The sequence below is a fragment of the Hypomesus nipponensis genome, chromosome 17 (assembly GCF_054491055.1).
Source record: "Hypomesus nipponensis isolate SF chromosome 17, ASM5449105v1, whole genome shotgun sequence".
In the NCBI taxonomy this organism is placed as follows: domain Eukaryota; kingdom Metazoa; phylum Chordata; class Actinopteri; order Osmeriformes; family Osmeridae; genus Hypomesus; species Hypomesus nipponensis.
In genome coordinates, this window is record NC_140377.1 from 7,332,206 (window position 1) to 7,345,185 (window position 12,980).

Consider the following 12,980-nt stretch of genomic DNA (forward strand, 5'->3'; position numbering starts at 1 on the left):
TGATGTCAATAAGAAGACAGGGAACTAGATCTGACATATATAGAAAAAAATGAACTGTTACATACAACATGGCAGCTACCTACTGTAGTGTGCCCATTTTGTGTCTGGACTACAGACAAATCAAGAGTGTCCTTTTCCAGCGTCAATCTTCTTTACAATTTCAGTATCTGCAGTATGACGTAGTTAGCAAAAAAAGGAGTGTTTGCCATTCCATTGTTTTGTTTTTTTACAGTAAATTAAATCTTGAAAAACTAAAAGTGCAGGGCAAATGTAATTCTTGTGAAATGATGAATTAGAATACACACGCGTACAGTTCGGATGCAAGTCCCTTTGATAATCGCAGTGTTGATCGGATGATGACTTGAGTCAGGGGCTGCAATGAGCATTTTACAAACGATAGAAGGCACAGTCTCCATATGAATTGGTACTGTATCATAACTTGCTGTCGCATGACAACTGCCTAGGAATTAAAAGCATAACTAGTATAATAGGTTACCTTAAATCACTGTACACGTCATTGTGAGGCTAGAAATCCTAGATCTGTTACATCGTTCATGTCATACCTTGGACTCGAGTAAAGATTACAGTAGCAGGTGTTGCTTCAAAATAAGATAAGAGGGTAATACAGCGTGAGCTGAACATGTGGCGTTCATCTGGTGAATCGACACAATATTTACAAAGTAGTATCAAAGAATACTGGAGCGCGCTGTGTAGTAACATGGTACCTAAAAAGACATGACCTGTGCGTGTAACGCCGGTCATGGCTGGACAGTCAGTGGCGGTGCTGAACGGTTGCCGTCTAATTCATAAAGTCTACCACCTTCCCTCAGCATGAAACTGATCTGATATACTGTACATTCATTTACACATAATAACATGTAAACACCAAAGTGATATGAAGGCGGTCCAATTTGACCTACGACTGCCAGCATCAACTCTTTGCAGAGAGGGGGGGGGGGGGGGAGGGGTTGGTGTGGGCGGGTGGCGGGTGGAGGTGGGAGCACAGGGGTGGCTAGTAGAAGATGGGCGCAGATCTGTCGTCTGTGAAGTTGGAGCGGAGGTAAAGCTCCAGGGCTTGATCGCTGTAGAGAAAGAAGGGGGGCAAGGGACAGAGAAAGTTAGGGTTTATAACAAACACAAACACACGATCATGTGCATCAACTCCTCCCGTATGCAACAATCCCAGGTCAGTTTGGTGATTTGAAAAAGCCCCTCATTATACTATCTATCAGAGAGAATGTTGGAGCAGGCATGCATATGGTGAAAAGACCATGTTCTAGTCTACAGTTGATCATTGGAAGAGTTCAGATTGACTATTAATGTGAAGAGACATGCAAGAAGATTAGTCTTCTGAGACAACGTTAGCGACATGAGTACACAGTTTTCTTTTGCAACCGGGGGTCTCTCTGTTTGGCTGAACCCAATTCCACAGGGAAAATAAACAGCTCAGCCAATCCAGAGAGGCCAAAGGCTAGAAAAGACCAGAAATGCCCAGCACCCTACCAGACAGCCAATGACAGCAGAGAGAACCAGTGTAAAAAAGAGAGATCAAAAGTGAGATATTGAGAGAGAGATGTTGAGAGAGAGATTTTGAGACAGCGAGAGAGAGAGAGAGAGAGAGAGAGAGAGAGAGAGAGAGAGAGAGAGAGAGAGAGAAAGAGAGAGAGAAAAAAAAGACAACAGTGATTGGTTGGCTGAACGTCGATGGAGACTGGCGACTTACGGAGGTCCTGTTTTCTCAGAACCGGGACAATTCTGGACCCAAACTGGAAGGTAAAGAGAACCCTTGGGTTTGAGTATCTCACTCGTCACAGTGAGTCAGGTCATGCATGGGTCACAGTTCTTAAAGGCATTGGTACTGTTGCTTAGTCTGGTGCAAGATGAACATACGCTAGGTTACCAATACACCTCAACTGTGATCCACAATGGCAGATGAAACACATTCCATGCTCGTCATGCTCAAGGCTAATGTGGATGTGTGATGTGTAGAGACCCACCCTCTGGGACTAGGAGCCTTCACTATTGCTCTGACAGCACATTCTCATCCAACTGAGCTGAAGGCCTTGTTGTATGCTCTGTCTACACTGCCTGTGTGTGTGTGTGTGTGTGTGTGTGTGTGTGTGTGCGCGCTCTATCACTAACAGAGACCACACTGTAACATAAACAGGGCTCTGACCCAAACATAACCCAACAAGCCAGGATCATTCTCAGACACAGTAAACACGAAGGAACTGCAGGCAACAAGCAAGCAGAGAAGGAAACGCCTGTAAACTTCAAAGCACACATACAACAACCGCACCTTTAACCCAACACCCTCCCACATGCAAACACTAACACACACACACACACACACACACTTCTCAGTGTTGTTTAGGAAGTAGTAGGGTGGAGTAATATGAGGAGGAACAATATGGTTTCCATGGAGACAGATGGAACTGCATATTTGGGACGACAGTAATGCATGTCAGTGATTCACAAAGTGATGTGGAGAAAGATACTGCATCACAGAAATATAAAACACATTTTGGGGATAAAAGGGAAAAAATATAACTGGGCCATAACTGGGAAGAATCATGTGATGCAAAATCAAAATGTTTCAGTCATTGATTGACAGAACAGATATCTCATCTGACCAAACTGTTTATTAATATATAGATATATGTTTTATTTAGAATACTTTTGTAAAAAGTCACCATACATTCAATGTCAAAGGTCAGTATCACATTTCTGATATCCCTCCATGGCATGCATAAGATAAACACTTTTTCATGATTCTATTTCTCTTTTCTGTAAATGTTTCTTTTCTTTTTTTTTTTTTAACTTTTTCTTTTTTCTTTTCACAAGGACAGTAACGCATTTCTCAAATAAAAGACCAAAAACAACATAGTCACTCAGGGCACACAATCATATAAACATAGAAGGCTCCAGAAAAGTTTCAGTTCTCTGTTATTCAGCTAGATATATCAGGGGCCTCTAATTGACAGAAAATGGCAAATGGTATGGAACTACGGGACAATTGTAACTGAGGTCTACCAGTCTCAGTAGAGTAGAATATAAATATAATGTGACTGGCTGGAAGAAGGTTATTAAATGCACTGGAAGGTAGGCTTTGTGGTACTGTTTACTATTATTTTTTTATTGTCTGAATATTTGGTCATGGAAAATGTATTTACTGTGGTGGGAGTGGAAGTTTGAAAATGCTAATAAATCTATTTCACCACCTCAGTTTCATGTAGATTTCATTTCAGTAGCACATGAACTACAGATACCATAGAAAAAAGTAGCAATTCTGAAGTAAGGCGGAGAGGACACACCCTCTGGACAGGAAAACCAACATCACTGACACAAAGGGGAGCACAGCGCGAGGACAAAATCTCTCAAAAAACAAAACACCTGCACGGCCTCATGGTAAACCAATCTTACAAGTGCAGCCTCGAGAGGCTAGTCCACAAGGGGAGTAAAAAAAGGCAATTTTAGCCAGTGGCTTCAGTACAATGACAGTAGCTTTTTTGGCAGTTGTACAGTACATGAAAATGTCTTCCAGATCAACAAAATGACACAACCATGTACATGCATGAGAGGACAAGCAGTGGGCAAAGGCAGTCTCTTGAGAGCGGTCCATTGTTCCAGGACATGATAAGATCGAGAATTCAGAGTCCAAAATGGTGCAGGCCAGCCAGAGAAGCCCCAGCCCCAGCCCCGGCACCGGCCTCGACCCCGGGCCGCAGGCTCTCCCCCTCAGCGCTATCCTCCACCCACCAACCGCTACTGTCGCCACGGCAACCACCAGGAAGGAGGGAGGGACCCGGGGAGGAAGAGAGGACAGAAAGGAGGGATGAGACTGGCTTCTTCCATTGGAGAAGGAGGGTGTGTGGAGGCAGGAGGGGGGAGGAAAAGAGAGGACAGGAAGGAAAGTGGAGGGGGGAGGAGGGGGGGGGGGCGCCTGTGCTATCCGGGAGCTGTCTGTGTCTGTCTGTCTGTCTGTTCTCACACAGTCGAAATCAATTTGCCATCGGAACTGTGGAACAAAGAGAGAAGGAAGCATGCCAGGTCGGACACACTCAGAGAGAAATGGAGAGACACAAGACAGCCACTAGAGGGCTCTGATGAGTTTGGGCAGCGCGCAGGAGGAGAGGGGTGCCGTCAGACACCGTGACGTCCCCCCCCCCCCCCCCCCCAGACCACGTACATCTACCACGCCAAACCCACCGGCCGCACGGCCAAGGAGATGCCCCCTCCAGCTACCTCATCAAACCTCTCGCAACAGGCTTTACCAGTGGTGACAGCTCCATAAAAACATGGCCGCGAACAAAGAGTTCAATCTGGACTTAGTTCGAAGAATTGATTTGCGTTTGAATATGGAATTGTGTTCACGGCGAAGGCCAAAGACATTCAGAGGCCACTTTTGATGAGGTAATCAAAGTCATCTCCTTGGCAACAGGGGTCCAGTGTAAGATTAGTAAAGCCTCTGGGTTGAGTACACCCTGGAGCAACTTAAGCTAAAAATACTGACCCAGAACCTGACATTAAGCAGCTGACAAAAAAGTATGTGGAACAACTTGGCACCAGAGCTCAGCGCTTCAGGCTCCCAAGTAGTGATGCCAACATGAGGTTGTACTGATGCCACTCTCCACTATCACAACATCCACTGAGCTTTGTTTGCACACATACACACAGAGAAAAAACAAAAACGCACAACTCACTCACTCACACACACACACACGTCGTCCTATAAATTTGTAGTATGTCTCATTGGGTTACAGAGATCCAGTTGTTTTCTGGACAATCTACATGTAAAACTCACAATAAACTAGACCAGACACAAACTGTCTTGAGGGGGTTGAAATTGCGTTGATAGATTAATATCTTTAGAAAGCTGAAGGAATGAGCAAGCAAGGGTGGGAAAAAGGAAAAAAACTGACACTTGGGAGAAAAACTAAACTTCAGTAGGCTTCATTTTTGCTCCAATTAACCAGTTCTTGAACTATTTCTTCCCGTATAATAAACCTAATATTTCCAGCTTTGTGTGCTTCTTCATCGCTATGGGAGGAGACTTCCTCAGGACCTTCAGTATTCTCTCTCTCATCTCTACAGACATGTCTCTCACTCACTTCCCCCATTCAAACAGAACCTCACCCCAGTGGAGAGGAAACACTAGCATCTGTCAGGTGATTAGACACTGGGCTAGTCAGTATTATGTGGCACAGTGACGCCTGCAGTGTGGTTTAGGAAGAATTCTAGATGCTGACATGTTATTTTACTGTATATACAGCTACTTTCTTGGACGGAGGCAAGCTAAACCAGGTCACCGTTCAGGAGGGAGGTTTGTATAAAAGGTCTTACCTTGTAGCGAAGCGACTGTCATAGTCCTCAATGGGAGGCTGAAATGGTGAGGAGAGAAATAAATATTTTCTTTTACTGTAGTTAGAGTATTACTCACATTAGACACCCTGTTCTGAAGTGGGAAAGTGATTTAATCGAATATTTCCAGCAGGTGGCACCAGAGACCTGCAAATATTTTTGGCTCAAGCCACTGCAGCATTACTCATCACACATTGTGTTGTCATGACAATGAGCCAAGCTAAAATAACTTACCCAACACATCCCTAAAACACAATAGACACCAAACACTCCAAAAGATTCCGTAAAATGGAAAAACAAAAAACAAAGGCGTGTCTATGTCTGAGGATGTGTTCAGGTCATTGACCAGTATGGAGTCGGTTCCAGCTTCGAGACAACTTGACACATCCGTAGCGGAGATGGTGCCCTACCTGTGTGGTGAAGCCTGCCATGCTGTAGGGCCGGGGGCGGCTCTGCGCCAGGCTCTGTGCCAGCAGGCGGGCGGTCAGGCCGTAGTCAGGCATGGGCAGGGTCATGTCGCTCTCCAGCAGGTTCCCGGTGCTGCTGCTCTTCCCGTGGTTGAGACTGAGGAGGGACGAGGGGGGGACGGGACGGGACAGACGGACTGGTCAGTTCAAGCACGCAACGCACACCGAGACAGGCCCATGCGCGGCCTACATCATGCACCAACACACACACACACAGGGGGTCAGATGGCTGAGCAGTGAGGGAGTTGGGCTATGAATCAGAAGGTCCTTGGTTCGATTTGCGGCCGTGCCAAATGACGTTGTGTCCTTGGGCCAGGCACTTCACCCTACTTGTCTCGGGGGGAATGTCCCTGTACTTACTGTAAGTCGCTCTGTATAAGAGCGTCTGCTAAATGACTAAATGTACACGTGTACACACATCTTTTCAGCGTGGCGCTTACTTGACTCGGAGCTTCTCGTTGTCACTCTCAGGCAGCACACGCGTGTAGGAGAAGGGGAACCAACCTCGCCTGAGAAAAAAAAAAGGCCGGATCAGAAGTCTGCGACGCATGCCGGACCCGGCTCCACCGTGTCTGCTAGACGCCGTGCGTCTAAATGGGAAATGCAATATCTTTGTTTCTTTCCGTATATTTATGTATATGCGCGCGTGTTTGTGTGTGGTGCGGGCGTCCCAAGAGCCTGAGCAGGCGCTCACATCTTGTTCTTCTCGTTCTCTCCGTAGTGCCAGCCGTCGCGGGCCTCGGGGACCAGCAGGGTGATGATGTCTCCCTCGGAGAAGCTGAGGAGGGTGCCGTTGTCGCCGGCGGCGTGCGAGAAGATGGCCTGGACGCGGGCGCGGCCGTTCTTCTCCAGGCCGGCCGCCATGGAGCTGGACCTGGGCAGGGTCCGTGTCTCTCCTGGGGCACAGAGGAGGGAGGGGGGAGGGAGGGAGGGGGCGGTCACTCAGTCCTATCCTTTTCTGTGTACATTAATATTCCTATTCATAGCACAAAAGCGCTGCATCGTCTTGACAGGACGGCGCGTGGACCTCTTACCCACGGACGTCTTGTTTTTGGCCGGGGCGGGCCTGCGGACAGGCAGGGTGTTGGAGTAGACCTCGCTGACCTGTCTCTGGGGCTGGGCCTGGGGCTGAGGCTGGGCCTGGGTCTGGGGGGAGGAGGGCCTGACCTGGGAAACGCCTCCCTCGGTCCAGAACTCCTCCCCATGGACCCCTGTGGTTCCGTTCACCAAGGACATTCCGTCTGGGCCCATCAGCCTCTGGAACATGGAGACATTCATTAACATACACACACACACACACGCACGCGGGGCACACACACACGCGCGCAAACACGACCGTGCTTCCTGCCTCTGCCCCATGCTGGGAAAGAACATTGTGTTCCCCCTTCCAAACCAATAAAACCTTCCCGCGATATGATGTTTATTTTTCACTCTCTATTCAATAAATCAGACGTCAAAGAGGGGATGCTGTGATGAACTTTCCTGTAATCACGAAGGGAAAACGAAATGTGCCACGGCAGGAGATTTCGGCGCAGTTACGGAACTGACATTCTGAAAGTTCAGCTCAGTCGAGCTGTCTCAGAGTTCTAATTAGCGTGTTGTAAAAGGCATCATTAAAAGTGCAGCAGAGAGATGCATTTTTGTTTTCCTTGCTCACGAAAGGCCAAAGGTGCCTCCGATGACAGGAGACGTGAGTTCGTTAGCACCGCCCATGCAGTGAGGCAGAGATGCCCATCTCTCTCACACAGACACACACACACACACACACACACACACACTCATATCCTGCCAGCAGCAAGTGCTACCTTGTTCATACCAGTGCTGCTGGGAGATCTCTCCCCAGCAGTGTATTCATTAACAAGAAAGTATTAATTGAGCAAAGTGACATACATGGGGTGGTTTGAACCTGGGCTGTATTGATCTGCATTCAAATGCTCCACCCCTGAGTTATGCCCATCCCAGCAGCCCAACTCATGCAAGGAACTGAACACTGACAAAGAAGAAAGACCCTTCAACAGATTGATCCACTCACCGCCTGGTGTCCCAGCCCACCACCGGCCATGAACACAGCCAGCTCCGGAGGCACCGGCAGAGGCTGGGCCCCCGGGATGGGGTCAGAGATGACCAGGTTGGACTTGGAGGTGTGCAGGGGGCTGGAGCCCCCCAGGGTGCCCCCCCCAGAGCCCATCTGCTGGGCCAGGAGCATGGCCCTCTCCGGCAGCTTGTTGGGGTCAGAGCAGGCCTGTTGCCACACCGGGATCTTCTGGGTGAGCAGGTCCTTTCCCTACACACACACACACGCACGAGCACGGACACAATGTTATGCAACAATTCACAAAGCTTCATACAGTACCATTTTCCCACCACCTCTGTATAATCTCCAGGAAACAATAAGATGTGTGTTCTCTGTTTATACTGGCTTGAGACTCATCACATAATACGCCTACACACCGGTCTCCCGTGCAACAACCGAGTTATCTAAGAAGCTTCCAACTGACCACCCGTTAAGGTCTTTCCCATTTGTGTTCTTAACTAGTCGACGATCCCCCCCCCCCCCTCTTTCTCTCCCAGGCCCATCCAGGGGAGAGCGGTAGACTCTGGATGTCCTTGACCCCTGACCTCTACAAACGGTGGGCCCTGTGCGGTGTGGCCCACAGGCGCCGTGTCTGTGTGGAGCGCCGACCCGCCACCCACCACCCCAGCTGACACACACACTGTCCCCTCTCACGCGGCTCTCCCGCTCCCTTCCGAGCGCCACAGCACGACAGGGGAAGGACACACGTGCACGGTGCTGTACACGGGCACACGCCGCTGCACGGAAAAGAGCGCACGCTCGCACCGAGAGCTCTTTACTGTGCCCTAGGTGATCTCTTCCCACACATGCCCCCCTGCTGATTGGCTGCTGGACGCCGTGTTCTTGAAAACAGTCGGCGCTGCAGTACACACATGTAGGCACACACACAAATATACACACAAATATACACACACACCTCTTCAGCCTATTGCCACTAGTGAACAAGGTGTACTCCATTAACCAAGGCTGCATGAATAGAAAAAAAGACCGATACACGCTCTCTCCCTCCCCTTCCCCAAACCCAGAACAAAAACAAGCAGTAATGAGTAGCGGTGACCCATTAGCCAGGACACAGACCGGGGAAGAGAGACTCTCGACGATCAGATATCCTGCATATTCGAGCATGATCTTCAATCATTTACAGAGATCTGTGGGCTTCTTTAAGACGACTACGCCCCCCCCCCCCCCCGGTTGGAAACGGCCCTTCAAAATCTGTCTCGCAGTTCAGTCAAGACACTCACGTGATTGATTTCACCATTTATTCATATACCAGAGAATAGGTTTAAAATTGACAGAATGGATGTAGATGGGGAAGCGCTCCCTGCCTTCACTGCAGCATGCCTGACATGAGGCAGGGAGCAACAAGTTCAATCCCCCAACGTGGAGTACAGACAGACAACACTTTATTGCACCGCCTATCGAGCTAAGCCTATGGGCTAAGAACACGCCGATGGGTGATATGACGCGCGCTGCCCGAGTGCCATGCCTAAACTACCGTATTTTTCGGAAATAAAGCTGCGGTTTATACCCCGATTTGACATTTTTCTTGTGGTGGTGCGGTTTATATTTCGATGTGGCTTATAGCACGTTTATAGCAAAACAACAGTAGAAACACATTTTTCTTTTGAATGCTATTTAAATTTGAGTTCATTCCCGGACAATACAAAACATACTTACTTACTTTGGTTTTGGTACGGAGTTTCGAATGATCCGTTCCACCAAAGTGTGTTACACATCACCTATACTCGCGCATTGCTTGGTATCATTGTTCCCGTATCAAGTGCGGCAGACATGCTCAGATTTACGAACGCAAAGCTCCCATTTTGGTGGGGTGCGGCTCATACCAAAAAAAAAGCGGCTTATATTCCGGAAAATACGGCAGCTTCGCTCATTCTTTCAAACGGTGGTGGGCTTTACCTTGCCGTGGTAGGCGCTGCTGTTCTTGGCCACGGCACACTGGCGGTCCACCAGGAAGCAGTACCTGCGACGCTCCTCGGACAGGGCCGTCTTGTAGCCCTCGGCGATGAAGGTGTCCAACTCACTCTGCTTACTGCTGATGGTCTCCACAAACTGGGGAGGAAACGCAACAGAACGAGGGGTTAGCTGTGCGCAGTTACACAGGCCGCAACACTCCAGATCATCCATTTAGTCCAATGTTCCCTTTACAGCAGTCAGGGTGAGGACAAAGGCGTGGATACCCTCTACTACGTTTGAATTGCTCCCGCACAGTTCGTATCTCCCGGTGGCACCATTTTTCCAAGACGTTCAAATGAGTCTGAGCTGAGGTGCTGCCAACCAGCCTGGTTCTTAGGGTTATTGATGTTACTGCTGTCATTACCACAGCTATGGCCTCCTCAAGTGGTAATGCCACTGCGGGCTGCCTCTCCTATCTACATCCACGCCCTCTCTCCTGTCAGAGCTGTGGTCACTGGTAGCTTCGATCCACTCCTTCTAATGAGTACTCAGATCATGTGACAGACAGGAGACCTTGGTGGTGTGTTTGTGTGGGGGAGGGAGGGAGGGAAGCTCAACCCTCCAGTTTGACCTGCAGCTCATGACTGATGCTGGGGGACAGAGGGTGCCAAACCAAGTGTTTAATCCGAATGAGCCACAGACAGGCTGTGCCGGGAAACCATTATGACAGACTCATAAGTTGACAGAATAAAGCTGAAGAAGTTGGGAGTTGAGGCCTTTTTACTTGTTCCTGCAACCACCCGATGTCATAAGTCAATGCCCTCAACGGTTACGGGGAGTGTTGAACTTCCACGTGACGCCACCAGATGGCGACACTCCCTCACGGCCGGTTGCCAAGTCCAATCCCTGGAACTCTGAGGGGGATTCTCGGAGCTACGGGAGCTATGTGAGGGAACAAACCCATTGTGATGAAGCGATGTGTGCATGAGTGTACTGAGCGTTGGAGGTCATCCACCTCCACCATTACACACCCTGAGAGCAGCACGTCTGCTAGAGGCAGAGAGGTGGAGACGAAAGGATGATGCGTGCGTTCCCCCGCAGTCAGGGAGCATCATGACCTTGGTGTACTCTCTCTCTCTCTCTCTCTCTGCCACTTGACGTCTTTCAAAACGCATCTCTTGTTCTCGCACGTCCTCATAGCCAGTCGCACCAGAACCTAGACGCAACAAGCTCTTGCCAGGCTCTTGCCAGGGGAGGAATTTCAATGAGTGAGCAGCAGCAGAATATGTGGCTGACGCTGCCAAGTTCCAAACTCCCTCTCCCCCTCTCCCCCTCTCCCCCTCTCCCTCTCTCCCTCTCTCCCTCTCCCTCCCTCCCTCCCTCCCTCCCTCCCTCCCTCCCTCCCTCCCTCCCTCCCTCCCTCCCTCCCTCCCTCCCTCCCTCCCTCCCTCCCTCCCTCCCTCCCTCCCTCCCTCCCTCCCTCCCTCCCTCCCTCCCTCCCTCTCTCTCTCTCTCTCCCTCTCTCTCCAGAAAGTTATAGACTTTGCTTTGAGATGAGTCACACTGCGAACTGCAAAGAGAGGAAGGAACAAGGAGAGAGAGAGAGAGAGAGAGAGAGAGAGAGAGAGAGAGAGAGAGAGAGAGAGAGAGAGAGAGAGAGAGAGAGAGAGAGAGAGAGAGAGAGAGAGAGAGAGAGAGAGAGAGAGAGAGAGAGAGAGAGAGAGAGAGAGAGAGAGAGAGAGAGAGAGAGAGAGAGAGAGAGAGAGAGAGAGAGAGAGAGAGAGAGAGAGAGAGAGAGAGAGAGAGAGAGAGAGAGAGAGAGAGAGAGAGAGAGTGAGTGAGTGAGAGAGAGAGAGAGAGAGAGAGAGAGAGAGAGAGAGAGAGAGGAGGAACAAGTGAGGTGGTGCTCGTACAGTGAGCAGTGCAACTCATTGTTTTGGCTATCGGATCAGGGTCCAGACCAGCGTGCAGAGGGAGGGGGGGGGGTAGATAGCGAGCAGCCATCTGTGATGGATGTGCCACCACTCGAGTGCGCCAAAAGAGGGGCTATATCCGTGTTCACCTGCAGCTCTCTTCCACGTGCCTAGCGCTCGCTTCATTCCGCGCTCTGTCATTGGTGAGGAAAAAAAGTCCCTTAGAAGTTTCATTATCAGCGTGTTAACCCCCCCCCCCCTTAGACGCCGGTCTGGCCTCTGCAGAGCCCTGTCCTCTGCTCCGCGAGACACACCGCAAGATTGGCGAGCACGCGAGCAGCAGTACCGTACGGCCCCCTCCGAAGCCCTCACGGAGAAGGCTGCTCCGCGAATCGCGAATGAACGACGACCCCCTCGATAAAGACGACGCAAAAGCTTAACCGACACTCGTCTACGTCCATACCCATATTTGGATCTCCCCTCCCAGGTGGGCCGCTTGGGGACAGACCGCACTCCAGCTGCGGTGAAATATAGAAATATAGAAAGCTGGAGGACCATTAAGCGTTTGAAGGGCTGTGCGCTTGCTCTACGTTTCCTCTCCATCCCCGCCAACAGGACTCAGCAGTCGTCTCCTTATTCATGTAGCAGACCTGCTCAGCTCGGCTCTGCTGATCCCTCATTATCGGCATTGTCGCTTAACGCCGACAGGCATCGTGGTACTGTACCGGCGTACTGCTACGTGACATGATATCTTCGTCTGCAAACAGGAGCTGTGGATCTCGCCTCTGTAGATGTGTGTGTGTGTGTGTGTGTGTGGGTGTTTGCGTGTGTATGGGTGTGCCTGTTTGTGTGCGCGCGTGTCCAAATGCGGCAACGAGACAGCTATCGCCATCCTTTCTTTTCATCCCCACATCACTCCACCCTTCCTAGATTCGGGGCCAGGTCCGCCTTTGAGGTCTTTTCCCTGAATCCCAGTTGAAAGGCTGAGCGAACCTCCTCCGCTGTCGTTTCCAGGCAGCGAGGTTATCTTTACTACATCCCCACCCCCCCCCCCCCCCGGCTGCAGCTGGGGCCACTCTGATGAACTACATAATGAGTTCATTAGCATCTTCACAGGGGCCTTAAACCATTGATGAGACCCCATGCTGCGAGGCGACGCAGGCAGACGCAAGGACAGCCAGGAGAAGCGAGGGAACGGGATGTGGGGGGGGGGGCAGGGGGGGGGAGAGGGGATGGGGGCGGGGGGGGGGG

At 50.3% G+C, this 12,980-nt stretch overlaps 1 protein-coding gene across 2 annotated transcripts in view; it reads right to left on the reverse strand.

The window, feature by feature from the left end:
* Positions 1-967: 967 nt before the first annotated feature.
* Positions 968-12,980, reverse strand: part of baiap2a (BAR/IMD domain containing adaptor protein 2a) — a 46,576-nt gene continuing 34,563 nt past the window's right edge. The window contains exons 7-15 of one of the 2 annotated variants that reach the window (XM_084676990.1): positions 9,820-9,972; positions 7,861-8,112; positions 6,863-7,085; positions 6,523-6,724; positions 6,269-6,337; positions 5,772-5,925; positions 5,344-5,381; positions 1,724-1,766; positions 992-1,082 (exon numbers count right to left, since the gene is read on the reverse strand). In XM_084676990.1, the coding sequence (XP_084533116.1) occupies positions 1,739-1,766; positions 5,344-5,381; positions 5,772-5,925; positions 6,269-6,337; positions 6,523-6,724; positions 6,863-7,085; positions 7,861-8,112; positions 9,820-9,972 (1,119 nt within the window). In that variant the 3' untranslated portion in view covers positions 992-1,082; positions 1,724-1,738. Of the gene's footprint in view, positions 1,083-1,723; positions 1,767-5,343; positions 5,382-5,771; positions 5,926-6,268; positions 6,338-6,522; positions 6,725-6,862; positions 7,086-7,860; positions 8,113-9,819; positions 9,973-12,980 lie in introns of both variants that reach the window. The other variant, XM_084676989.1, reaches the window with a different exon arrangement.